General features: G+C 36.0%; 1 protein-coding gene across 4 annotated transcripts in view; it reads right to left on the bottom strand.

Moving 5' to 3' along the window:
• Nucleotides 1-1,002: 1,002 nt before the first annotated feature.
• Nucleotides 1,003-24,701, bottom strand: part of Daao1 (D-amino acid oxidase 1) — a 126,997-nt gene continuing 103,298 nt past the window's right edge. For 2 of the 4 annotated variants that reach the window (XM_090378738.1, XM_090378739.1), the window contains exons 9-11: nt 19,714-19,831; nt 13,057-13,155; nt 1,004-1,215 (exon numbers count right to left, since the gene is read on the bottom strand). In XM_090378738.1, the coding sequence (XP_090234864.1) occupies nt 1,090-1,215; nt 13,057-13,155; nt 19,714-19,831 (343 nt within the window). In that variant the 3' untranslated portion in view covers nt 1,004-1,089. Of the gene's footprint in view, nt 1,216-13,056; nt 13,156-19,713; nt 19,832-24,701 lie in introns of all 4 variants that reach the window. The other 2 variants (XM_090378736.1, XM_090378737.1) reach the window with 2 other exon arrangements.

Here is a 24,701-nt window from a genome sequence, read left to right on the forward strand (position 1 = left end):
TGAGGCAGGTGCCTTAGTTACTCCAATATCTACTTCAGATGCAGAAATATTGGGATGCCTAGACATCCTCTGATATGACAGAATATAACCACATAAGCAGCAGTCAGAGTGGTGTTGCATTACAGATAAGTGTAACAGATAAGTATTATACTTAGGAATGTTCTGTTTATTTGTAGTGCAGTACAAAGATAACATGATATCATTGCAACAGTAAGACATTAAAATCACTATTAGTGGAAGTTTAAACTTTTATAAAAGAAAAAGAAACTCAGTTTAGCATGGCAAAGTCATTTTTTGTTAAACTTTCACAAAATACAGAATCAGTTATCTGTTTTAACAACTGTCATCTTTAAGGCATATGTATGTTTTATCTCTAACCTACATGTACCCTATGCCAGTTTCCAGATACATGAGAGTGAAAAAGGTGTAAAAACCTAAACCTGAATTTAGCTAATTAAACAAAAACCAAACCAATGGTACAGTAAAAATTAGATTCCATTTTCTTCTTTATATGTCCCTTTCCAGTCTCACTTGTGAAGTTAAGAAATTGAACAATACTTAATTTTAATATCACTATTAAATACATAATGAAAAGATGTTTTCAGAATTTATCTTTTTTTAATAAAACCTGCAGTAATTATGTCAATTCTTAAAATAAATAGTGAACTCAAAACAAGTTTAGACTAAAAGAAGGCTAAAATTATTCTGAAAGCTGTGGTTACATCCTGTTCTGCTTGTGAATGACTAAGTGAGTATCAATGTCAACCATTACCAAATGGGAAATTCTCTCTGATTAATGAATATATTTTTTATACCATTAAAAACAGATTTTTATTTTTAATAATGCAAAATGTTTCAATCAAGATGCTTAACTCATTTTAAAGATGCTAGAAAGAAATCAACTGATTTCTTTCATTAGTTTTGTGAAAATTAAATGGTGTGTTCAAGTGAAAGAGGAAAGCATTCAAATTAAAATACAAAGAAAAAAAAGTAATTTCTTTTATTCATTCTGAGTAATAACCAAAATAGAGCAACAATATCACTGGAACAATTTGGTTAACAAAGGAATTTCATACAGGCACTAATTGGCTATAACTTTGATGTCGGGTTATTTGAAGGGTTGGTGAGTAAACTTTTAACCATGTGAGAAGCATCTTTAGCCGTACCCCATGATAGAGACACTCCATGAGCTCCATGTCCATAATTATGCACAACCTAAATACAAAATAAATAATATACAAAAAATCATTTTAAGTTTATATAGTAAAATGACTTAAAAACTTATACTATGAAGAAGAAAAAAACTTGGTCAGCTTCTCAGCCCTTTTAATTAGAGCAGAAGTTCCCAGGACATGCATACTGTTAGTAGTATACAGGTAAAAAAAAAATAAATAAGCAACATTTGCTGTAGCAAAATAAAATTATTTGTTCGATAGCGGCAATCAAAGAGGTGGATGTTCCTGCCTTAGAATTAACTTGGTCCTGGCCTATACCATAACACTGCCCTTTGTCATCAACAAAATCATGAATGAAGCTGACTATTGTGATATATATCAGTGTAACATTTGTTTGAAGAGAATAATGTGGTAATCCTACCAATTACAACCCTGAGCTAATGAATCTCTTGGAGAGGCTTTGGAACAATTAAGAGACAAACATCCTAGTTCTGGCATCCCATATGGCTAGATCTCTGCTTGAACTAGGATATCAGATTCATAGGTGGATTAGAGCAAGGTTCCATCTCATTTCTTTATCCTGGGAGCATTCTTGAGGGATCTAGCCGGTCCCTCTTGAAACTAACCATTGAGCACTAATTATTGACTCAATGCTAATGGCTGAAACTTTCAGTATCTTCCTAAATATAGTCAAACTTTTGAGTTGAATTTTAGAAGTGAAGAATTATTTAATTGGAATTATACTGCAAAAAAACTGTCAGTTATTGTGTAGTTAATTTTTACCTTCCACTGAGACCTGCTGGTTTTGGTTTCAGCATCATGTAACCAATATGTTGTTGAAATCTAAACCAGTACACTGACTGACTTGATTGATGCATCTGTTACACAAATTAGATATTTTTGTTTAATTATTGTATGAAGTGCTTTTTGCCTTATTTATTTATTTTTTTTACAAAACATTAATATGTATAAGTTTGAATTTTCTCACTCTGAACTGGAAAATGAAAGTGACTATTAGGATTATAACTAATGGTTTTTCTTTTGTTACCTGTGAGAACTAATAAATATTTATTGTTGAAAATAAAATGTTAAAAAATGTTTTTTAAAATTGTTCATTAAAAAAACATTTAATAAGTATTGAAATCCATTAGTAAAGGTTTAAGCAGTGGTGTACTTCAAGCAGAATTTCAAAAAAACAACTTTTCCAGAAAAAATAAAAAATATTGGGCACTTCTCAGGTGTTAACGTGACTGTGACAGTTACAATCAGGAGAATGACTGCTGCTAGGTAAAGGTGAAGTTCAATAATCTCCTGTTGATGGAAAAATAAAGAAACAGTACAGCTGACCATTACATAGGCCACAACTAATTTTTTTTTTGTTGTAAAAGAAAGCCCCAGAATCTTATATAATTGATGTTTGCATAACAAGTTATTGCTTGTAATGAGTTCATTGTTTTACCATAAAATTAGAGTAAAGATAAATTATATATATAAAAAAAAAATAGTTTTGAATGTTTTATTACATTACTGTACTATCAGTAGTCCTACTATTAATGTTATTCTAGTTGATGTGAACTGTAATTTATGTGACTTGAGATTAGTGCAACTTCTGGGACCACACCCATGTTCAAAAAGTGTAAACATATGATAGTCCAATTGTTTACTTCAAAACATTTATCATAGGAGAGATTCTATCATAAAACTCAGATAAAGCAGAAGTATATGCACTGGTAATACTGAATTTAGCTAAAGAAGACATTATTCTAGCTAGGAATTAATTTTTTTTTATTTCAGTTGTCATAATTTTGTGGAGTTCTGAAAACCTTTTATTATGGTATGTGAATAATCAGTAATATAAGTTTTTTTTTGCTGGTTGTCAAAACAGACAAAGGAAGTTGATTGTCTATAAAAAGGAAAGCACCTGAATTTCCACAGGAAATGGATAAAGCACTTCACAAATTCAAGATCACTTTACATTAAAAAAGCTTTATAATTTACACGATACATACACACAAAATGCTGATAACCTACAAGTTTTTATGCACAGCTAAAGCAGCTGTGATGCATTGTGCATCACAGCTGACTTGTGTGATGTATACTATCATTTTTAACAAAGGCAGCATTTAGCTTAAAAAGTTGATTTTTAGATCAAAATTATATTGTGCCTAAATTGAAGAAGAAAAAGAACAACAACTTTGAAATATTTAATACATATGAAAATTATTTCTTTAAATGTTCAATAAATATGAATCAGATTTATTTCATTTGTTATTCCTGGAAGAATGGAATATTTTGGTTTTCTGTCAACAGTAGATTGGTGAGAAATATAATCTTTTTATATTCTTGATAAAACTTTTGTTTTATCAAAGGTTCCTTTGTTAAAACAAAAAATAATGTTTTGTTTATTTATATTAATTTATTGTGGTTATATTTCCTTAAATAATGAGAATGTTTTATTGAATTAGCTTGTGAACCTTACAGTCTGCAATTTTGGAGAATTAGCAAGTTTGGGATATGTGTAATACATACCAAAAACCTATAGAAAGTGCCCCCCCCTCCCAAAGAGGATATCATTAAAGTCCCAGAGTGGGGGTAGTACTTAATATTAAAAATTTGTTTCTAACCAGATGTTTTCCATTTAGTATCCCTACATGTGTTGTACAAAGGGTACTAGGAAAGTTTTGCAATATGACGCAACAATGAATCACAGGAAGCTGCATGTTGAGACATGTTCATACGTGCATAGTAGCCGCCGCGCCAAGTCGATGGGCTCAGTTATTCATTAGTAGTGAGAGTGTAAAGTGCTTGCGATGGCATCGTGGTCACGAAATGAGATAAGGACAGTTTTGCGGTATAATTTCGTGCGTGGTTTAACCATAGACCAGTGCTTAGAAGAAATGACTCTTGCACTAGATGATGATTGTCCACATCGTACAACGATATTCAGGTGGTATAGAGAATTCCAAAGGGGAAATTTCACTCTGGAGGATTCTGAGAGGCCGGAAAGGCCACGAACGTCAGTTACGGAGGAAAACGTTACTGCTGTGAGGAAAATGCTTGACAAAAACAGGCGAGTGACCTACCAACAGATAGAGGATACTTTGGGCCTAAATGCACCAGCAATTCATTCGATTCTGCAAGATCATTTGCACGTGAAGAAACTTTGTTCTCTCTGGGTGCCGCATCAACTGACTGAAGAGCAGATGACACAACGTGTGACTTGGTGCCGGGAGATGTTAAAAAAGTTTGATAAGGGACAATCTCGGTACGTGAACAACATCGTGACAGGTGACGAGACTTGGCTGTACTATTACGATCTGCCGACCAAGGCTCAAAACAAAGTTTGGGTCTTTGATGATGACGACACACCCGTAATTGTCAGAAAATCCCGATCTGTAAAAAAGAAAAGGATAGCTGTATTTTTCAAATCGAGTGGAATTGTGGAACGTGTCGTTTTGGACACGCAGAAGACAGTCACAGCTAAGTGGTATACTGAACAATGCCTGCCTAAAGTCATTGGATCTATGAAGAACCTGCGGCCAAAGTCAAGAATGGACACCTGGTACCCCCATCACGAAAATGCTCCAGCTCACCGCGCCAAAGCCTGCACCGAATATTTGACCACGACAGGACTGAAACTTCTCGAGCACCCTCCCTACAGTCCAGACCTTGCTCCCTGCGACTTTGCACTGTTCCCGCATGTGAAAATGAAGCTAAAAGGGAGGCGGTTTTCCAGTGATGAGAACCTTCTACGAGCTTGGGACAACGAGTGTGCTTTACTCCCTAGTGAAACTTGGCAGAACTGGTTTAAAGATTGGTTTCGGAGGATGGAGAGGTGTATTGAATGTAGAGGAAATTACTTTGAAAAAATTAAATAAACAAAGCTGTATTGCAAAACTTTCCTAGTACCCTTTGTACAATACTTCAAAAACAATTCAAAATTGTATTTCATTGTCATATTAAGGTGTTGCTTGTATTCTAAAACTTCATATACTAATGATCTTTGGAGCTCTCACACAACACTATCAGACACATCTCTCCCCATTCCACCTAAAACCAATCAGCTACCTTCTTGCTCCAAATATCAAAGATAAAAGGCTGTTGAATGCCAGCTAATCAGTACAACATGTGGCAAGTTTAAACAGGCTGCATCATTGTAGGTGAGGGAGTATCCTTGTCCATATGCTCAAACATCCAATAATCATAGATTAAACATGGTATTTACATTACATTTATCAAATTGCAATATAATTTTATCTTCAGTGTTTCAGAAATGAATAATTCATCAGCAAAAGTGAATTCATGGTCCAGAGTAAGGGCATGATATGCTAGTTCTTAAACTTTAAGACAATTAGAAGAAATTGAATTTGCTGTTGTTGCAAGCTCTGGCTTAATTTGTATCTATTGGAATCTTGGTACAATAGGGCCCTGCTTTTTTGTTGTTCTGCTAATATGGCAGTTTTCAATTATATCCATGTTTGTTATGTTCGCCGTTTGTTCCGTTTTTTTTTTTTTTTTGGCATGACACTCTCAGCACCAGAGTCTGAGAAGGACAGTGGGCATCATTTTGTCTGTTATTCAGTCTGTTTACAACATATGATAGTGTAAACATATTATTAGGCTTTTATATGCATTTGCAAGTGAAAAAAATGCTATGTTCAACTTTTCTACAGGGGGCTGGAACTGTATGAGTGGGCCCTACTGTATGAGAAACTGCACTGCATACAGGATATGCTTTTGGAATGCATCAACTGGTATATGATTTAAAAAATGGATCTAATTTACATATGGATTTGACAATAGTTTTGTATTGGATATTCCCAAATAACTCAGTAGTGACTCTTCATGCATTAAGAACCTGCAGATAAATGAACCACTAGGTGGCAGTGATCACAGTGTGTTGAAGTGGGATTTACTCAAGGAGGTAACTACCATCAGAGGTAAAGGGAAGGGTTTTTGTTTTCGTAAAGGCGACTATGATGGTCTGAGACAGTATTTAAATTCTATACAGTGGGACCAACTGATGATGTTACCAACAGCAAACTCAAAATGGGAAGCATTCAAGGAACTAATCTTGGAGGCTACCAGGCTTTACATACCAACTAAGAAATATTGTTCAAGGTTTAGGCCTAAATGGTTGTCAGATGAACTAATGAGACATGTGGCAGAGAAGAAAAATGCATGGGATACATATAAATTAATGGGTGACATGGAAGCCTATGATAGATATAAGTTGGTCTGTAACCAAGTCACAAAGGAGATTAGGCAGGCAAAGGCAGACTACGAAAAATCCTTGGCAAAGGATGCAAAGAAAAACAGAAAAGAGTTCTTTACATACTTGAACTCGAGAAGGAAAGGGATGAATCAGATTGGTCCACTGGATATTGATGGTTCAACAGTTGAGGATCCTGCTCAGGTGGCTAACAATCTAAACGAGTATTTTGCATCTACATTCACGCATGAGGAGTTATTCAGGAAGGAGAATGATGTAGGTAAAGTAAACATTGGCAGTGAGCTGGATGATTTTGTAATAACTGAGAGGAAAGTGGAGGAGAGATTGTTGAGGATAAACATAAAAAAGGCACCTGGGGTGGATGGGATCTATCCAGTTATATTAAAGGAGGCAGCAAAGGAAGTATGCAAACCCCTAGCCATAATTATGAGAGCTTCTTTGGACTCAGGGGAGGTACCCATAGACTGGAGATGTGCAAATGTAACCCCAATTCACAAAGGAGGATCAAAGGCTGACACAAGTAATTATAGACCTGTTAGTTTAACTTCTGTTCCAGGTAAATTAATGGAGGCACTGGTTAAAGAAGCACTGCAGGATCATCTAGACAAGAATTCAGTTATAGCTCAGACGCAGCATGGTTTTGTTAAGGGCAGGTCTTGCCTGACCAATTTGATTGGATACTATGATGTAGTCACAAAAGAACTGGATGCAGGGAATAACTTTGATATTATATATTTGGATCTTAGAAAGGCTTTTGATACTGTTGCACATGGAAGACTGCTGCACAAATTGGAGCAGTGTGGCATTGGAGGCAAATTGCTGCTATGGATAAGGGGATGGTTGAGTGGCAGAAGACAGAGAGTGGTAATCAATGGACACTGCTCAACGTGGACTAATGTTATTAGTGGAGTTCCTCAAGGTTCAGTGTTGGGTCCGTTGTTGTTTTCGGTGTTTATGAATGATATTGATGATGGGATATCAAGTTTAATGTCCAAGTTTGCAGATGATACAAAGGTTGGCAGGGTCGTCAAGGACACTACTGACGCTATGCTGCTGCAACAGGATCTGGAAAGGTTGAACAGATGGGCTGAGAGGTGGCAAATGAAGTTTAACATTGACAAATGTAAAGTACTGCATATGGGAAACAGTAACTCCAGAGCAACGTATCAACTCTGCGGTACCACACTGACAGTGGTGGAGAATGAAAAGGACCTGGGGGTAATTGTGCAGGGAGATATGAAGTTCTCTGAGCAGTGCAGACGAGCTGCAAGAGTAGCTCATGGTGTCTTGTCAATGATATACAGGAATTTTTCTAGCAGGGATAAGGAGGTGATTATTCCCTTGTATAAGGCAATGGTTAGGCCACATCTTGAGTACTGTATACAGGTCTGGAGGCCTCATTTCAAGAAGGATGTAGAGCTGCTGGAACGGGTACAGAGAAGGGCAACAAGATTAGTAAATGGAACAAAGGGTTGCTCTTACGAAGAAAGGCTTACGTTTTGCAAATTACAGAGTCTGGAGACTAGGCACCGGCGAGGTGATCTGATAGAGGTGTATAAGGCCTTGAATGGTTTGAGCATGCTCAATGCCAATGGGATTCTTCATCTTTCTCAGAATAATCACCTCAGAGGGCATAAATTCAAATTGAGGAAGGACGGATGTCGGATAGATGTGCGGAAATTTGCCTTTGGCCAGCGGGTGGTTGGTTGGTGGAACCGACTTCCATCACTTGTTGTTGAAGTTGATAGCCTAAACAAATTTAAAGCTCAACTGGACAGGTATTTCGAACGAACGGAGGGGTGAAATGGGAGAGGGTTTTTTTTTTTTTTTTTTGGGCTGATGCTGAATAAGCTTGCTTTCTTGCATCGTATGCCTCTACTAATGCTAATGCTAAACTGAACTAAAAGTGCTTTATACCACTGGGCAATATAAAGGTATAAACATTTTGACTGAAGTGGATTGTGCTAGTCAGTAAGTACAGCCAGTTGGATTTTAACCTATTCTTGAATAATTGAAATCAAGCTTGTTGGATAATTTCTACTATTAAACTTTATTGTTAAAATATTAATTTCTTCATCCAAAACATTCTTGGTGGCACAGTATTTGTAAGCATTCAAGAATGAATGAAATAAAACAAATATTCATGTGTGAAGGGATGAGAACTGCTATAGTGCAGATTTCCAATAAATTTTGAGAACTGTGTTTTCTGCTCTCATGAATGTTAAATTTAGGACATGCTGTCAAATGTTTATTGCAATCTGAAATTTATATTAGGAGAAAAATATAAATTTCTTTGTTATTTGGAGCAAAAGAGTTTCCAATCACTTGTAGAAAAAAAAGGGGAAGGTATGGTGTTGTGAGAGCTCCAAAATTTGTACTGTGTTTCAATTGATGTTTTAGAAAACAAGCAACACCTTCATATAATGAAGAAAGGTAAGCTTTCAACTGTTTTAAAGTACAGGTAGCCCTCACTTTACACCAGGGTTAGATTCCTAGGAAGGCACCTCCGTAGCCAGGTGGGAAGGAGCAGCAGTGCATAGCACACGCTTCTTGATTAGACCGGGGTTCGAGCCCATCACCACCAAATACGGAGGATGCGGAAAGGTCAGGGAATGACCACCGCATATCCTGGAGCAATATGGTCTTAGTTGCTAATGCTCCTAAAAACCAAATAACAAGATTCCTGGGGGGGGGGAGTAGGTGCAAATGGAATCCTTTATATAATGGAGTCAATGGGAAATCACAGGGTTAGGTTCCAGGCACCAAAAATTTACCTACCCTTTTCAATACTGGAGTATTTAAAGTTCAGAAATAAACTTTTTGTAAATTTAAAAAAAAAAAGTGTGTTATAAAAAATAAATTACATAAAACATTTTGACAGTGGTGTAATGCCAAAGACTCTGAAGATCCTGGTTGAGGATCTTATGTTGATGACCCTAGTTGAGAAGGTTGCTTCTTTCTTCAAAAAAAAGCAAGTGTTGATTGCCTGAATTTCTTCCTCCTTTCTTTAAGAATTTCAAAATAAGTGCCCAGGGTTGATATGACATCTGTTTTAACTGTGGCACTCCTCTCCCGATTTTGATCAATGTTGCAGAGCTCATTAGTAAGGGACTCTACACTTGCAAGAATCCGTTGTAGATCACTGGTCATCATAATTTTTAGAGGGTCTTCTTTCTCCTGCTGTTGGCTAAATAATTCTGCAGCTAATTCTTCAAGGTCTTCATTTGAAAGAGTCGCTGCATGACTTTTCAAGGGTTCAGTTACATCTTCAACTGTAACTTCTAACCCTGCCTCTTGTGCCAGCCTGCTGATATTTTCTACAACATTCTGTTGTGGCTCGAATCCTCTGAAGTCATGCATGAAATCTGGGAGAAGTTTACGCTGCACTCCGTTTACACAATTGACAGTTACTTCTTGCCAGGCTGTGTTAATGTGATGTGATTGATGCCCTTTAAGACATCAAACGACTGCTAACGTTCTCTGATGGAAATATTGGACATGTCTAAAGCTTTTGCCATTTCTGTAAATGTTAGCCATAGGTATTTAATAAGCTTTAAAGGTGGCCATTACTCCCTGATCTACGGGTTGCAAAACTGATATTGTATTATCTGCGATTGGCTCAGATTGTCCTTGATCGTGTGAATAGTGCATGATAGTACAGTATGATGCTGATAAATTTTGTTTGATGATTTTAAACTTTCAATTTATAAAAAAATTGCAAAAATAAATATTCGTGGTCCTGTGGTTAGTGACCAGCAGTATTACGAATCAGTGCAAATTGGACCAGCACAAAACGAGGGCTACCTGTATATCCCAACTAAAGGTATATTGGACTGTTCTTAACAGGTAGTTGTAGGATGCTGTAAATCTATGATAGGAATGTCATAAATGATGCATAGTAGGTTTGTAGTGTCTTTTATTATGCTCTTACCATTGTTGGAGGAAGTGCATGTTAAAAATACTTAATGTATTCTAATTTTGCTTCCAGCATTACAGATTTCATACTCTCTTATTAACCAAAGTTTTGGGTTAGAGGGGGTGAGTCCGAGGTATATTAAAACCAAATAGCTTAGTTAGGAAACTAAGCTATTTGGTTTTAATATACCTTGTCTTTTCTGCTAGATGAAAAACCTGTATTTATGGAAGAAAACAGTATGCTGTCTTCAGCTGAATCCAATTCATGGAAAAAACCTATCAGACTTCCCTCAGCCTTCATTGAAAGTATGTGTTAACTTCAGATGATGATGATAGGAATTGAATCTAAGTCTTTTGCAAATAGTGTTAGCCGAAAGTGATACTATCACTGAGCAACCTACAAGTCTGCTCAGTGAATAGCCAGCATGACTTGTGCATTTGGTGACCACTGTGTAGCCATACTTTCAGCACTGCAGAATCAGTGCCATTCAAGCATGCTCAAGGATCACAACTCAGAAGAGTGAATCAATTGCAGGCAGGAGCAAAAATTAATGATACAACCAACAGATTTTAAAGAGAACATTATTATTCATGAGTGGACTAATGATATTAAGCTCATACAAGGTGACAGTTTGTTGGATAATTATAATACCATGCTGAAAAAAAAAAACGGGTTAGGTCAGAATGTGTATGTGTCTGCAATTTTGCAAAGACACAACAGGAGGGACCATATGCTGAAAGCATTATGGAATAACTCAAGACCTGAAGGACACTGCAAGACTTCTGCTTGGAAACATTTATCAGCATGGCCTACACTTTAGTTAGGAGGAATATATTTTGTAGATGTGGAATTCATTTGGACAAAAGTGATGCAAGGGTTTTTGCCAGAGTATCAGTGAGGATGCCTTAAAGTTTCAGGTGAACTATTAGTTAGGGGAGGGGATAGTGATAACAGAGATACACATTTATCTGAGAATATGGGTAAAAGTAATGGACAGACCTCAAGAGTTCTTGTTTGTTGCTACAGCAGCCAATATTGGCAGGACATTCTGAGGGCAGCAACATTTCAAACAAGTGGAAATTAATGCTAGGGAAACAAGCTTAAATAACTTCAGGGAATGTGTCAGAGCAGTAAACTTCACAAGGACACTTAGTTTTAACTGTGTTTATAGTAATGTCGGGTGTTCAGTTATTCACTCATTTTATTGTCATCAATAAAATGAGTGAATCTGAACTCATAGTTACAACAACTAATGATGATACATGGTGTCACCACCCAGAAATAGGGGATGATGAGTTTCACTGTAGTTTTACAATGTTTAGGAAGGATAGAGATGATAGAAGGGGGAAGCAATGGTGAATCTGTGTGGTGTGATAGTTGATTGCAAAGATATGAGGGTAGGAGTAATCTACAGATCACAAGATTTTGAGAATTATGATGAGAGAAAATGGAATGGGTTAGCAATTTAATTTTAACAAATTAAAATCACCCATAATAAGATGGGTGATTTTAATTTGTCCCTAAATAGAAAGTGGGAGGGGAACAAAATTTTTAAATCAACTAGATGACTGTTACTTGTATCAGCATGTAAAATACTAGGGGCAAGAATATTCTAGACCTGATCATCACCCAAGAACCAGATAACACCAAATGACTTGAGAGTAAAGAAAAACTATTTGGGGAATTGGTGCTTGCAACACGACAACACCACTGCTCATTCAGCACTTTCCATTCAAGAATTTATTGTGAATACCTCCTCTGCTGTGGCCCATCACCATCGACCATACTCATCAGATTTACTTCGTATGATGTACAGTTGCAACTTAAGACAGAGTTACATTCCAATGACCACGTCATAAGTCAGACATAAGCCCATTTTTTATGTACATAAAGCATTTAGTATTTTTTTTTACTTAATTGTTTGTTTGCTTATTTATTTTATTAAATTATTTTTCTTTTAGTTTTATATTTTATTAGTCTATATTTTAAAAATCCGTTTCTATACAGCACATATAATTTCTGAAAACCCATCACCTAGGAGTGTCGGTGTTGTTGCTATTTGATCAATTATTTCATGTTGTATGCATTAAATAAGTTGAGAAGTTTCCTTGATTAGAATTAATGCATTTCACTTACAATTTGTATTTTGTCTCAATCTGTTGCTAGGCTTCAAAGCAGAAGGATTTTTCTCCGATTTTTTTTTTTTTTTTTTTGTCCCTGCAGGCATGATTTACATACATAGACAGATGGGTTTTCAAATGCATATACAGAGAATGTCAGAAAAAATGAATCCAACTTAAGAGATAGCAATTTCAAGGGCTATCTGTGCAGATGCCTGTTTAATACCACTGCTCAAGTAGCTGAAATAGTCATATGGCAGCATCACAACTGTGTAAAATATTTAAAAAATTTTTCTGGAAACGACTGTCATAAGTCAAAGACTATGTATATATTCTCCCCCCAACCTTAAAGCCCCTTTGAAGGGTCACAGATTTGCAAAGACTAAAGAAATTATTCTGAATTATTAGCAGTTCCAAAAGAAACCTATCAAGAATGCTTTCAGAAGTTGCAAAAGTATTAGAATCAGTGATACAGTGTTGAAGAGACTATACTGAAGGAGATTCATCTGAATTTCTGGTAAACTTCCTCATTTTCGAAATATTATTTCAGTCTCTCAACTTTTTGATTACACCAGATACAGGAGATAAAAAATACAACCAAAAGTAAAATACCTGAAGTTTTGTGTCTCCGAATGACAGCTGCTCCTTTTCTACACAGACAGGTTGACGGAATGGGCGTAATCCAACCCACTCCCACATGACCTCCGCTTTCTATTATGAATCAAAAAATAAAGGCCTACTTTCACAATTGTTAACAATTTGTTATTTTTCAACTAAATAAAAAATGCAATTTGATAATGTTACATGATTGTTGTTAACTTAGGAATAGTTTGTGGTTACTTATTTTCAGTAATAAATAATTTGATTAGATAATATATGTTGAAGAGAATGATATATATAATTAATAAAAAAAACCAAAAACCAATTATTTTTAATATTAATAATTATGGCCAGTTATGAATTCATAATGATGTACAGCAAATATTTATAACTGACACATAATTTCTAGAAGTAACTGTGTCATCTCTTTCACTCACTACTCATTTCAAAAAATCAGTAAGCACGAAAGTATAAAAAATCTGCAATACTTATCTTCCTTCTTTTATTATTTATGAAAACATGAGAATTTTCCTCATTGATCATGTTTTCTTTCAAGTTATTGATAAAAGTTATTAATGAGTGGTATACCTCTTTGAACAGCTACGTAATCTACATTTCCACTGCAAAAGCAACAATAACAGTTAAGTCTAAGCAAAAGATTGCATTTAAAGAATAGCTGGATAATACTTTCCATTTTACTGTTCTTGGCCATTGAAACCTCATACAGAAATGGTAAAACCCTTCTTATGTGGACTTATTTCACATACATAGAACCAATTCTACCTTTTTGGTGCCGACCGGGCTAGCCGGGTGGGTAAAAAGTGCCTGCCTGGCAACCCAAAGGTCGCGGGTTCGATTCCCGCCTCGGGCTTGGATAAAAGTACTGCAAAAACCTTGGGAGGTGCATTATGGCCACAGAAGCCTATGCACCAACAACTACCAAAAAAAAAAAAAAAAAAAACCTTTTTGTGAGATATTCTAGTGTTCCATGACTTTCAAATGAACAGCACTTCCCAAAAGAAGTCATTTTGCTGTTTATTTCAAAGTTGCCAGAGCCCCAAATAGCTCTTTCATTGTTACTGCCACCAGTTAGTGAAGATTTGATGAAACAGTTGAGAAAAGAAGTAGCAGTATGTAACATGGCATGTGGCAATCCAAATTTTGACTTAAAAATATTAGCTCTTTCGGCCATAAACCTAGGCAACAAATTGTACTTACAAAACAGGAAAACTAAATAATGTGTACTGAATGAAACCTTTAGGCTTTATAACAGCCTCTAGTCTCTATGGACCACCACCAGTTTTTTATAAATATCCTCTAATATTTTCTGCCATTCTAAACAGCACTGCTACGTCAGGAAAAACATAGCTAAGGAAACTATTATGCAAGGTGCTATCCAAAGGTTATGGTAACAGTCAAGTAATATTACCAATAACTTGCCCTTTAAAGAACTTATCACTACTGAAAATAGTATGAATTTTTCCAGATAGGTGGTCACAGAGTATACTTATGTAGTAACTTATCTCATCATAAGAAATTCTACAATGACTAGAAAAAAACAGATTTGGCAGCATCTACCAGAAGTAGTACTCAATGTGCCTTTTGGTGCAAATGATATATGCACAGTAAACCCCCACTATTCACGGGGGTTACGTTCCTGAGAAATGTCGTGAATACCGAAAACGCGAATACTGAGTTATGGCTCCCATAGTAATAAAGGGGTTCTGTTCCAAAGTATGAAATATATAAGAAAAACTAGTCTAAAATTTTGTCTATGTATGTATTATATGTACCTTCATAATATGACTATGTACACAGACAGTACATAGTGAAAAATCAAAATGAAAATAAGAAACAATTTAATATTAAATGTAATATTTATTAGAAATTTCAAACAAATCTTTCAAACCAGCGCCTTTGTTAGCTAAAAAACTTATCCCGCCAGTGCTATCTCCAGTTTCGCTAAAGTGTTGATAAAGGAGTTTTGCCTTTTCACGAATGATGAGTGAACTTAACGGAATTTTATTTTGAGTTCGGTCTTCTATCCACAGATTTAAAGCTTTTTCCATTTTTTCTAATTTAACATCACGAGTTACAGAGCAAATTTTTGAAGCAATTAGCGCGTTTTCATGGACACTACGGCGGATTTTTTCTTCCAATTTCTTGATTGATCGTACCGTTGACTCATTGATTTTATAATGTTTTGCCACTGAGGAGACACTTTCACCATTAGAAATTTTGTCTAATAACTCAATTTTATTCGCTAATGTCATCGCCGTGTTTGATCTTTTCACATTTCCCTTGTTATTCGTAGCCATATTTCTGTAGGGGTTAGAAAAGAACTTGTCCACAATAAAGTCATTTTCTTCCGTTAACACACTCGAAAAAGTCTGTTTTCACTAACACACTGCAAAACGGTAGATTTTTCACTTTTGTAAGCATATCAATTTATAAATTTATTCAATTTATATGCATATAAATTAAAAGCAAACAGCGAAATCTTCCATGACAAGCGCATAGCACATACTGAACAAGGATTAGTGAGAAACATCCACGCTTGCGATTTTGTCACCCCTCTCCCCCACCCACTGACCGCTGTTTTTACTGGGAAAGATGATTTTAGCCACGCCCATGTTTTTTTATTTCGGAAAATGTTCACAGCTTTAAAATTCACATTTTTTTTTTAGGTTTCATTTTATATTAAATCAGCGACTGCGAATACAGATACCGTGAATAGCGGGGGTTTACTGTATTTGTGTATCAAACATACTACCCTACCATTAATATCTGGATACTTGCATATCTACAAATAATCTTTATTTACAGAAAAACTAAATAATGTGTACTGAATGAAACCTTTAGGTTTTAGTCTCTATGGATCACCACCAGTTTTTTATAAATATCCTCAATTTTCTGCCATTCAACCTTCAAAGCAGGCAACAGTTCAGCTCTGTTTTTTTTATTAGTCTCTCCTTACATGCACCCGACAATCCATTTCATCCCAGAGTTTACAGAATTGAAGTCAGGTGTCTGTGCTGGCCAGTCCAACTTTTCAACATTCATGTCCTCAAACCAGTCCATCACAACACACAAACACAAGCAGTATGACGTGGAACATTCTCCTACTGATACAGGTATAGGCCTTCCCCAATGGAGCAATATGGCCTTAGTTGCTAATGCTCCTAAAAACCAAACAACAACAACAGCCTTCCCCAATATGCTGCCATAATGTAGGTAATGCATTATTGACCAGGACTCTAGAGATACCTAAGCATTCATGGTTTCATCCAAAACAACCAATGATTTCAAGCCAAACCATGACAAATGACCCTGATCATGCTACCCCTGCCAAACTTCTTTGTTGGGATGACAATGAAGTCTGTGCACCTGCCACACCTAGGCATGCCATCAAACTAATAGACCATGTACTGTGATCCCTCACTCAAAAGCATACAGCTTTCCATTGGTCTAAGATCTAAAAATAGTGGGTCTTATGCCAACTTATATATGGCACTGCCATTAGTCATGGTGATTAGTAGCTTGTGGACAGCTGGCCAACAGTGGTAATCCATATCATTCAGCATCCTGCACACTGTAATGGTGCTGACATGTGGCCCAATCATCTCACTAAGGACCTATGTGCTGCAACAACACTGACCTGTGTTCAGATTGCAAAATTTGTTGCAGGGCTCTCCTGTTGCATTCTGTCAGCTTCAGAGGTTTTCTGGGTTGTTTCATGATAGTTTCAACACCAGTCCGCTGCCATTTGTAGATCACATCAACAGTCCTGTGTGTGTGTGTGTGCGCGTGCTGCAACGATGTTCTGTGTTCAGAGTGCAAGATTCTTTGTAGGGCTCTCCTGTCACATTCTGTCAGCTTCAGAGGTTTTCCAGATAGTTTCAGCACCAGTGTGCTTCCATTTGCAGATTACATTATGAATCATTCTTAAAGGCATCAGTCAAGCACCATGCATGAGAAACAACTATTTATAGTTGTCTGACATGTGGTGCTCAAGTAGGATGTGACCAACTGTTAATGGAGTAGTGTCCAGATTAATGGTAGGGCAGTGTATATCATTTGTTTAGGGAATGTATGTAAGCATGCATATGGTGATAAACTGTCATTCACAGTAAGTAGCCAGATGAAGCAGGTGATTTCAGTGAACTCCAAAGGGGCCTAATTTGCAGTGCTGGTGAAACTACTAACTGCAAAAAATTTAGCTGGTGTATCAGTGAACACCTTTAAGATTCTCCTCTTGTGGAAATGGGATGGACAAACAGCAAACAACTCTGGCTGAAAGACAGCTTGATGACAGAGATTATTGGCCTTATGTGAATTGCCACTACAAATAGGGATGCTCCAGCAGATGTTTTGACCAGAGAATACAATAGTGAAGCTACACACACCAAATGTTATGAAAATTCCATGTTAAAACAGTTCTTGATTCATTTCATCAAGAACTGTTTTAACATGGAATTCACAGCAGCATATGTTCCAAAACGTTTGGACTTCCAGTTGCATAAAATTATCTGGCTCAATGAATCAAAGTTTATGCTAATCCACACTGATTGTAGGATCAAAATTTGGAATAAACCACATGAAAGTTAGTATTCAGAATATGTTACCTCTACAGTTCAAGCAAGTGGTGGCTCTGTAATGAGTTGGAGTGCCATCAGTTAGAAAGACCAATATGTTGCAGTAACTCTTTGCTGTTGTGTTGTTTCCTAAATGTACCTAAACATCTTATCTGACTATGTGCACCCTATGATGATATCCCTCTCCCACAAGTAATGGAATCTTCTAAGATGATAATGTTACTATCCATCAATCCAAAACATTTACAACACATGTCCTGTCCCTCATAGTCTCCTAATTGCAATCCTATTGTATACAAAGGGGTATCCAGAACAGAAGAAATGAGCTTTTGGAAAACTCTCTTGTTTGCATAATGTATTTTGAGGAATGCTCTCAAATTCCCTTAGACAAGATTCAACAACACAAAAACAATAAGGTTGATAAGTCAGGACAGGACATAATAATAAAAGATAAGAACAAGCTATACATAACACAAAAGTTTATTATATTCCTAGGTCACACTTTCCTTTGGTATAAAAATACGGTAATCTTTTAAGCATTATAAAAAGAATCCAAAATACATCTGGGAGAAAATCATAAATGTTAGTCAAAAACACTAAAATTTAGAGAGCAGCACTGATACATTCATATGCTATGCAGTATATAGGTACTATGTGCTATATAGGTTCATGTGCTATGCAGTATATACTACATAGCACATTTTATGAGATTAGGAAAAAACTCCACTAAGTTCATTAACAATCAATCATTAGTTGTGCCAGGAATATAGTGTCTTTCAACTCCTAGTGTGACTTGAGCATAAAAATATCCCCTCCTTCTGCAGGAGAGAATTTGTTTATGCTCTAAACCTGCTACTAAACTGAACCTGCCCCCATGATATCCAGGAGGTAGGAGAAATAATTTTGTCATCCTTTTGTTTAAGGAGACTGGATTGAACTGCATGAATGTTAAAAAAAAAATTGATATAAAAATCTAGTCGGGATATCTGGTTAATCCACAGATAACGAGAGATTACTATACATCTACACACAACAAATGTTATGAAACCCAGAGCCTTTCTACTACTCAGATCTCTGTCCATATGATTGCCAGATCTTCAGCCTCTTAAAAAAAGTCTTGAAAAGCAAGAATTTCCACTTATAAAGATGTGAAACTGGTGATTTTAGAAGCTGCCACATAAATTCTATACTACAGGAATGAATTGCCTGTGCAAAGAGTAAAATAAGATGCCATTCCAATAAAAATTTGTTCCAGAAACTTTTATAGTCTCTTGAAAACTTTTATATAGTAAATGAGTGAGTCCTATTATTAACAAGAATGTGTCATAATGGTCATAGTTAAGACAAACTCATTTTATCACATAAAGTACAAACTACAGTTAGGATAGGACAACTTAAAAATACTATATGAATCCAGTACTTGAAATCAAATAAAATTTACATGTTTTACCGCATTCAATTTTTGATCATGGAAATCATTCTATTCCCAATAAAGCCCAATGCATAGTACTCAATGTTAAGGCTTTGGGCTTATGTCACCTTAGAGACAAATACCATTAGTTAGGGTTCTATCTAATATGCCAATATCTTTTTAAATTATACACCATAATTTGAAAAGACACATCTATTACGCATTGAAAAATCAAAGATACTGTCAGGTCAACTATTTCAAAGCTTACTAACTTCTCGTCAGGTGGTTGGTGGGCTCTATCAGCAAACGTATGCTGAACATACCTTTTCAGGTGATTCTGTATGATTTAAAATATATATAAGCAGAATGTGGATAATGGTATTTATCTCTTAGCCAAATATAAGCCCAAGCCTTAATGCTGGGTACTTGGCCTCAGTGGGAATAGAATGATCCCACGATCAAAAATTGAATGCAGTAAAAGGTATGAATTTTTTTTTTATTTCAACTTAAAAAATGCAATAAAATGTGTTTATTTACATACATCATTAAAGAAACAGCAAGTTATTAAAGAAATTGTGTAACAAGACTGTGTCTAATATCTGTTAACTTGTCCTGACTTCTCATTCATATTGTATACATACATACAATGAACAGTTTCTTTACCTCCAAACTTGGAACCAATTTTAAACATTTACTCCATATGAAGTGTCTGTGGTCTGGATTAATATTCATATTCCAGCTTCCATATTCTTTGATCCCTCCAAGTGTTACAAAATCCACTCTGCAACATAAACTTTTTACTATCAAGATCTTTATACAATAAACAATTAAACAATACAATGCTTTATACAATTAAGCAGAAACATCTGAATTCAATATGTAATTAGTTCTAATTCATTAGATATTAATTCTCTGAATAATGCTCTGTGCTTTTTTTTTAACTAAAATAAATAAAATTTCCATTTATATTCTGTATTACTGCTGCTGACAGAGGGGGTTTACAACTTCACTGTAACTATTTTATTGCAATAACTCAATAATGAAATTGGTAATATAGAAGTGCAACAATTAATAATGAGTGTGCATGTTTTGTGGTAATTTATAAGCACAATCTTACAATGTACATACCCATGTATATGTATGTTATCACAGCCAACTCTATAATACGCTGCTCAACAATCTGGAGTACAGAACTTGTAGAAAATGTGGTGTACGTCGAGCAGCTTGCAATGAAGCAAGACAAAATTTGGCATGGTGGTGTACCATAGAATAATAATGAAATGAGGAGACAGTGAGAAACTTTAGGCAGGTATAAGGGACATTTATGGGGATTGTATAAGAATTACCAAAAAAATTCACATTACAGAAGTCAATATAAGGCTCTCAAAAATATGGTCACATAACATCAGTACGGCATATGATACCTTCCAACAGCTAAACAGGCCTGACAGCTGAACCCTTCTTGATATAAGGGTGTCTATATGATTCTGGAAACAAATCCCATTCTTCTACCAGCACAGACTGTAGTTCACCAAGCAGTTGGCTGTCGGCATGCAATGTGATGCCCAAGGGCATCCTACACATGTTTGATCAGATTTAAGTTTGGTGATTGTGCTGGCCACGGCAGTTGTTGGATAACTTTAGTTTCAAGATATTCCACCACCATGTGAGCTCTATGCGAAGTTGTGCATGAAAAGAAAATCCAGGTCAAATGCAGCCCTAAAAAAGTCACACGTAAGGTTTGAGGATCTGTTTTCATTACCTCTGTGCAGTTACGATACTCCCATCAAAAACATGGAGGGGTACAGCTATTGATCATTATTCCATCCCACATGAGAGCATGTAGTAATATTAAATGTAATTATATTATATATAATTAATGTTACTACATGTTCTCATTAAGAGAACATGTAGTAACAGTAATGTAATTACCAAATTTAATAATCAAGGAAGTGTCTGCCTTTGTGCAAATTAACTTTTTTCCCTTCTTCTTCTACACATTTTTCTCCCTTGGATTGCTGTTGTTATTTCTTTTTCCATCATCTCTAATATGCAGCTTCACCTCTTTCTTCTAGCCACATTCTAATACTCCTCCCCACAAAGAATATCTTTTTTGCCACTGTTGCACAATACATTATTACAGTCTTCAATTTTTAAATCTGTCTAAATCAATAAGAACACTGCCATTATTTAATTTATTTTTTCTTACACATACTGCTAAACTCCGTTTTAATTCATTCCAACTTGCAGACCAGTTGTAAAAATCAATTTTATTTTATTATTTTTAATATTGGCCATTATCTTTTCTTCTCTTGTATTGTACTCACTCTCAGAATAAAAAATAATGGAAAAACTCTTCAATTATTTGTAATCTAATAAGAGACTACACTCAAATCCCTTCACAATTTAGGAATGCCAGGGGTTGAGGACTGTAGTACTGGGAGGTAAGAAAAAGGCTCGAAAAAATTTCATCAAGAGATGCAGGTTCATTATTTAACAGTAAAAATGACAATATTTTCGCGTGCATTTAATTTTTCCTTTTGAATGATTTTACCATTCTGAAAAAAAATTCAGAATTGTATCATTAAATTCTAGTTTAGAAAAAATTTCTGTTCTGCTTAAATTAAATAAATACATTAAAAAAAGAAGGAAGTCTGAATTACTGAAGTTTTATTGTAAATATGTTTCCTTTAGTTGCTTGCCTTTTTGTGTCATTTACTGCATTATTTAAACAGCTTTTTACCAGAATCATCTTGTATTACAAAAGTGACATCAGTTATATATATATATATATATATATATACTACTATATAAACACTGAGTCAGCATTGCATTAGCAATACCTCCCCCCCCCCCACCTTTTTTTGTAGGAACAGACTGGTCTGCAATGCTGGTAAAGACTCCAAGTTAGGAATGGTTGATATAAGATTGTAGGTTGCATGTGCAGTGATCAGTTTTTGAGTGTCTGCAAGGAAGAATGCCATTATCGAGATCTTTCCAACTTTAAACATGGAATAACGGTGGCGGAAAGGTGTGCAGGTGCCATATCTTGACAACAGCCAACATGATTAAGTGATCCCATTCTGTGGTGTCACAAGTCTACTGTGACTGGCTCAACAGTGGTTGAACAACCAGCCAAGGGTCACATGTGAGACAGCCATGTGTGGTTGATGCCCATGATAAACATCATGTCTCATCTCATAATACAGCAGTGATGCAGCACAATGTCCCAGCTAACCACCCACTACAATGTGGAAATAGCAAGACCAATATCCACATGAACTATGTGCTGAACATTAGTTTGTATAGGCTACAGCAGTCGATGGCTGTCGTGAGTACCAACACTCACTGCTAAAAAACTGCACAAAAACAAGAAACTGCACTTTGCACCTAAAAAACAAGAAACTGCACTTTGCATGGGCAAGTCAGCACTGTCACTGGACCACTAACATGTGGTCCATTGTTGGTGCTGAATACAGCTGAACTCAATCGTGCTGTTGGGTGTATCCACATTTGGAGGAAGCAACATGAGGCCATGCACCTGGAGGCACTGTTAAGTGTTCAGCAGACTGGAGGCAGTAGTGTTATGGTTTGGGGACTATTTTTGTGTAATGCCATGGGTTCTCTGATCACTGTTAAAATCAACAGCTCAATGGGAACACTTTTCTATCACTGCTGACTAAGTACACTCTTTCATGATGGCAGTGTACTCAGACAACTCCAGAATCTATCAACAAGACAATGAACCATGCCACAAGGCCGGCAGGTTGCTAAATGGTTTCAGGAGTGCAACAATTTTCCATTCTCCTATGGCTCTCCAATCTTAATCTCAACCAAACTGAGCATGTTTGGAACTTACTGATGTTACAACCATCCACCTAACAATGTGCAATGCATGGGTAGTACTACTATAAGTGTTGCTAATGCAGAGACAACTCGTGCGTGTGTGTGTGTCAAACCTCATACAAATCAAGTATTATATATAAAAATAAGACTTTCATCATGTTACAATAAACTCAATGTACCAAAAATGTCATTATCTGTATGAAATTCTGCTTATCTACTCCTTTCACATATAACGAAAATAATGAAAATTTGATTTTCTTGATTCCACAAACAAATGCTCTTTAATGTTGTCTTATACCACATGAAAATTGCTGCTGAATGCAACAAGTATACTTAAGTAGTAGTAATTGCTATCAAGTAATTAAAGTATAAAACTGAAAAAAGAGAAACCAAATAAAAAAGCAAGAGCCTGCAGTCACCCAGGGTGACATGGGATCCCATGCAAAACTTCTGCCTAAAATAACACTAGGAACCCCTTCCTTGCTGCCTAAAATAACACTAGGAACCTTTGGGTGGTACAGGTACCACCCAAAAGTGAACATGGACATTGGCCATGAGAAATTTGCAGTTTTAAAGTTTCTTTGGCAATTTATTTTATGTAATTTCTTGGTAGCAGTTAGCACCTTTCAAATATTTCTTGTTGTATTCAGCAGTAATTTTCACATGTGGTATTAAGTGATTTAATTTAAACATCATTAGTTGGTCACCATGTTTAATTTATCTTTTGAGTCAAAAGCAGGCTGGCTGAGATCCTTCTTACCCATGGATAGGGGTGCCTCCATAGCCAGGTGGGAAGGAGCAGCAGTGCGTAGCACACACTTCTTGATTAGAACGGGGTTCGAGTCTGTCACCACCAAATACGGAGGATGCGGAAAGATCAGGGAATGACCCCCGCATATTCCCGGAGCAATATGGCCTTAGTTGCTAGTGCTCCTGAAAACCAAATAACAAACCAATGGATAGATGAATTCTGGCCCAGTGACAATTTGACTGAATTACCTTAATCAGTGGCAGTAAAGGGGGTGAGTAATGACCCAGTGTCTTGCACCTGTAGGGGGCCTTGCAACTAAAAATTTTAGCCTATTTTATATAAATGTCCAACAATTTGCTTACCTTTGTATCTCAGGGAATTCACAATAAAAAACAGTAATTAGCTGTTGTTATTGTGATTCATGTAGCAAATTAGCATCTAAGACCACACTGCACTGTGTGTATTATATCTGTACAAGTGTGTATGTGTTCATAGACTGGTATACATGTGCAGGGTAATTATTTACAAAATTGAAGTTTGCTTCTTCTTTAATTGTGTTTAAAATCATTAGTTAAGACCAGCATCTAAACTTATGCCCAAAAATTTGGGAAGACTTGCCAAAGTCTAAATATAAGGACCCAAGATGCCTCAACACCATACCAGACTGCACCTGCTTACAAACATTGTTCATGCAAACTAAGCTCCAATAAGATGTACAGTATGATATTATCATCAATGCATGACCTTCATTTTTTTCTTTCCCTGATCAAATACAGAAGATCAAAGGTTACTGTATCAACACTTATTTACCAACTGCAATTAAAATGCATTATATCAATCAACTGCTTCAAGAGTGGGACTGAGACATTATTTTGAATTCCCCATCATTAATTATCAATGGGTCACTTGTTTTTGCCCACAAGCAGGAACAGACAATCCAATAACCTCCTAACACACTTCCCCATGCCACAAATTAATTACAAAAGTCAAACACAAGTTAATTCTAAAACAATTGTATGTACTGTACGTTACTGTATTCACTTCAAAGTTCAAG

This window comes from Mastigoproctus giganteus, chromosome 7 (assembly GCF_048544385.1).
Source record: "Mastigoproctus giganteus isolate SK-2022 chromosome 7, ASM4854438v1, whole genome shotgun sequence".
Classification (NCBI taxonomy): domain Eukaryota; kingdom Metazoa; phylum Arthropoda; class Arachnida; order Uropygi; family Thelyphonidae; genus Mastigoproctus; species Mastigoproctus giganteus.